The 4859-nt window shown below is 38.4% G+C and overlaps 1 protein-coding gene across 1 annotated transcript; it reads left to right on the plus strand.

Annotated features, from left to right (window-relative positions):
- Positions 1–149: 149 nt before the first annotated feature.
- Positions 150–3098, plus strand: SARC_08206 (serine/threonine protein kinase; the record flags this gene model as incomplete). The annotated part of the gene is made up of 6 exons (XM_014297833.1): positions 150–326; positions 406–576; positions 887–1300; positions 1749–1818; positions 2127–2302; positions 2547–3098. The coding sequence occupies 6 exons, from the start codon at positions 150–152 to the stop codon at positions 3006–3008; spliced, it is 1470 nt and encodes a 489-aa protein (XP_014153308.1). The 3' UTR covers positions 3009–3098.
- Positions 3099–4859: the final 1761 nt, after the last annotated feature.

The following is a 4859-nucleotide window of genomic DNA, read 5'->3' on the forward strand; positions in this document are numbered from 1 at the left end:
TATATACATATATATTCTATATGCAACAAATAGAAGTACGTGGCTTTCGATGTTGTTAGCAAGCGCTTGCCGTCTGTATTGTAAGAAATGGCCTACGTCGTAGCACACTATTACTATATTCTTTCTATAGTACTACCTACTCGACCTGCATGCATATTATCAACCCATCCGTACAACTGAAGCATCTTGGTATTCATCAATATAGAGCATACATCAACATTGGATGTAACTCTATAGCGCAACCATTAGCCATCAACTGCTCGCAGATGACACCGTCGGCCGGATTCCGATACCTGAATGATACGAAGGTCTCTCACAGTACACAAGTAGACTCACCGAGACACCGGCTCTGAAACTCATCTGCACATATCAATGCTACATCTCGCTAACATACCATACACCCAGGTGAAACAACTGGCCAGGCAAGTGCTTTTGGGAGTAGACTACCTACACACCGAGTGTAAGATCATCCACACAGACATCAAACCAGAGAACATCCTACTGAGCGCAGACCCCGCATGGATCCAACGGATAGCGCAAGAAGCCCTTGACAAACTCTCCGCTAACCAGTCAGAGGTATGTGCGTTGGTTGTACTGGGCTGTGTTTGGTGCTGCTGGGTGTGGCGGGGGTGTGTGTAGGTACGTTTTCGTAAATACGTAGGTATGCAGACGAGTAGTATTGATGGGCGTAGAACGTGTTGTACTGAGCGCAGCCGCCACTTGCATTCATCGGAAAGGGATAGGTATATATATATATAATATAAATATATATATATTATATTTTATATATATATATATATATATTATAGTATACTTCCAACCCTAACATGTGTTTCTCCATCATTCTAATACTAGGCTGGTAAGGAAAAGGGGGGCGCTGACCAAGAACCAGAAGAAAAAGCAGAGGCAGAAGGAAGCCAAGAAGAAACTCAAAGCGCAAGAATTGGACCATAAACCTTCGACCGAATCCAGGAAGGACAGTGGACTGGAGGAAGGGGAGATACCAGACACACAGACAACCACACACACACACCCGAGCCAAGACAACATACCAGACGGGGTAGATAGGGATACAAACGGGACGGCCACAGACACACACGCGCATAACCACCCCCCAGAGAGCATAGGGGAAGAGGGCGTGTTTGTCACGAAGACCTCGCTACCGGATAGTAATACACAGACCAACACAGACACGCGTGCATCTGCAGACAGTACAAACCATCTCAAGACACCACCCTTCTCTCCCGCCACGGGCAAACGGTTACCCAACGCATGTGCGCCAATGCCCCCACCAACCATTGTCAAGTTGGCTGACCTGGGCAACGCCTGCTGGTATATTTATATGTAAATGTATATGTATATGTATATTATCTATTTATTTATTTATTTATTTATTATATATATACTATTTATTTATGTATTTATTTATTTATTTATTTATTTATATATATGTATATAGCTATATGTATATCTATATGTATATATCTATACCTATATCTATATCTTATCATATTTATAACTATTTTATATATAGTATGTATGTATATATATATATATATATGCACATATATATAGACCGTTACATTTGTATTTCTACCGATATATATATATATAAACTGATACATTTTCATTTTTACCTTATATTTATAATACGTCCTTGTATTATATACATAAATCAGCACAAATTTGCATACTATATCCATACTCTTGACAATTGACACCATTTTCATTCGTATCTCCTTATTCAGCTGTTCGAGTTAGCGACCGGCGACTTCTTATTCCATCCCAAAGCCTCGAAACAATACGGACGCGATGAAGGTAAGATCGTTTGATCGGTAGACTAAAACACATACATACATATATATATATGTATATATATGTATATATATATATATATATATACATATATATATATATATATATATATATATATATGTACACGTATATATATATTGCTTGTATATACATATCTGTATCTAAATATTATTCTTATTATTCTTATTATTATTATTATTGTTATAATTATAATTATATACATACACTTGTGCGGGGTGGGAAGGGTGTTTCTACTATATCTCTAGGCCGCTTAAGGCTAACTACGTCCCGCTATTACATCCCGCTTTCAGATCATCTCGCGTTGATTATCGAATTGTCTGGGCCCATCCCGCTGCGAATGGCGCGTTTGGGATCGAGGTTTAAAGAATTCTTCACACAAGATGGCAAACTCAGGCACATCCACAAACTCAACGGCTGGGCCTTGAGAGATATTCTGTTCGAAAAGTACCATTTCAAGCGAGCGGCGGTATGTCTGTAGTATATTTGTGTGGACGTAATTGTCTGTATGTGTTTATTCTGTGTGCGCGTTTATAAGTAAGCTTGTGGTCGTTGGTATGGATAGTTGTTTAGGTCGATGTATATGTATGTATATATTTATATATATATATATATATATGTATATGTATGTATGTATGTATGTATATATATAAGCATATAAATATATATATATCTCAACTCATCTCACGAGATCATTCCTACTACCATCTCAGGCGGACGAGTTCGCAGCCTTCCTCGAGATCATGCTGGATGTCAACAACAGCACCCGGGCTACTGCACGCGAGTGCCTTGAGCACCCGTGGCTCAGGAGTGAGACCGAAATGGACCTAAACAACAGAGACGAGAAGGTCAACATACGCCGTCAGCCGTCGATCACCGCGATCTCTGTGGCCGTAGCGGACATTGAACGGTCCTCATTTCTGAGCTACAGCAACCTGAGCTTAAATATGGGGTCGCCCACTCAGACCCAGCAGCAGGCCACGGCGCAGAAACAACAACAACACCAGACCCAAAAACAAGGGCCGGTGCAGGGAGATGCGAAGCATAACGGGTCACATAAGGTTGGTGGTGGGCTGAATAGCGCTCAGGCTGAGGTGAACGAGCCCAATTCGAGTCAGAAATCGGATACGAAATCGGATATTTTGGACGGATTGATGAAGATAGTTCTGGAGTAGGTGCCATTTAGTTGTCAGGCGCCGTATATTCTGTTTTGGTATATATAGAGGTGGATATATATAAATAAATGGGATCGACTGAAGAGCAGAGACCAGGCTAATCAACGTTACTTGATTCAAGTAGGTGTGGTGATATATATATATATATATATATATATATATATATATATATATATATATATACATATATATATATCTATATCTATAAGTATATGTATATATATCTATATATATATATTTATATATATGCCTCTCATTTTTCGGTGAGGATTATAAATCGATAGACTGCGGGGGGATCGACTTTGGCTCTGGTGTGATTTGGTGCAGACTGCTCAAGCATGTCCAATGCACTGCAGCAGAAATCGTTGATTTCAGCTAAAATGTCTTATAGCCACACGGCTTGATTTACTTATTTTTTAAATATTCAGTTTGAACAAAGTGTGAAATGGAGCATATCAGATTCTCGTCAATTCAGCGGTTCGAGACAACTGCAGTAAACATCTGTGGGTGCATATAAAACAAGATTTTCCTTCTAATACTCGTTGTAGTATTAGGATGATACAGCTATGTTACGAATAGAAAGAAATATTTCCTTTTAATAGCTACTTTTGAAATGGGGTTCAGTTAAAGAGAATAGTCATATCAGAGATCGAGGCGAGTGGAATTACTATGGAGATCTAATTCGAATCATGACCAGCCTTTGATCCCAGTAAGTACATAGTAGATAAAAGCTATCATGATCCCGTACCATGGAAGGTTTTGGCAAGCTTCTTGCGATATTTAATGTAATTGGGCAAATGAGGCTTGTATGAATATACGTTCGTTGAGTCATATACTGAATATTTTGATATTTCATACAGCTCTGCTAGTAGTTAAGGTGACGTATTTGTGGTCTCATTACGTGCGTATATTATGTAAACAATACAATTTACACTCTTTTGCAGAGACCCACAAAGAACTTGTGTACATGCATATAGTGAATACACGTACATGTGATCTACATGATCATGCAAACATATTTACAGTCATCCAAATCGAAGAACGAAAACAAACCTAAAAGACCCTAAAATGATAAATACAGCACTAAACCCTAAACCTTACATTCCCCGCTCCTTGGAAAAATACAAAAAGCGTAGCAGCAGCATTTATAAAAAATGATGGACTCCTAAAGTATATAAGCAGAAGGCGACACAGCGACTACATCACTATATGCACTCAGTGGGAACAGCTCGAGTGTATTCCACATCTACGAACTCTTCATCTTTCTTCTCGCACATAGTGACTTGCTAGTGAGCTACGTTGTGTTATTTAATAGACGCTGGATGGATATATTGCCGTATATAGCTGCTTCTGAAAGGTACGTATATATTTATATATACATTTTCAGACTTCGGATTTGGAACCAGAAGCTGTAACCTGGCTGTATATGGCTTGAGTGTGTCTCGTCAAAGCGTATTCCTTTCTGTGTTATATTATTATTTAGATGGACGGCTACTTTACCTCGGACACTACGGTGCCCAAAGTCGCAATATGTATCTACATTACGCTCAAAAATAGCCTAAATGACTAAACGAGATCATGATTTATCTCGCTGCTTCAGCACGGAATCGTTTCGCGATGACTACATACAGAATATATCAGAAGATTTATCAAGACTGCTCGCGCTGCCATGGAAACTCTTTTGGGATGTGGTAGGTCAAATTGGGATTCTTGAAGTACAGATGTCTCAGGCTATGGCTTCATAATCCATCTATATAATATATATATATATATATATATATATATATATATATATATATATATATATACAAATACATATACATATACATATATATATTTATATATATATAT

This window comes from Sphaeroforma arctica, assembly GCF_001186125.1.
Source record: "Sphaeroforma arctica JP610 unplaced genomic scaffold supercont1.716, whole genome shotgun sequence".
NCBI classification, from domain to species: Eukaryota; class Ichthyosporea; order Ichthyophonida; genus Sphaeroforma; species Sphaeroforma arctica.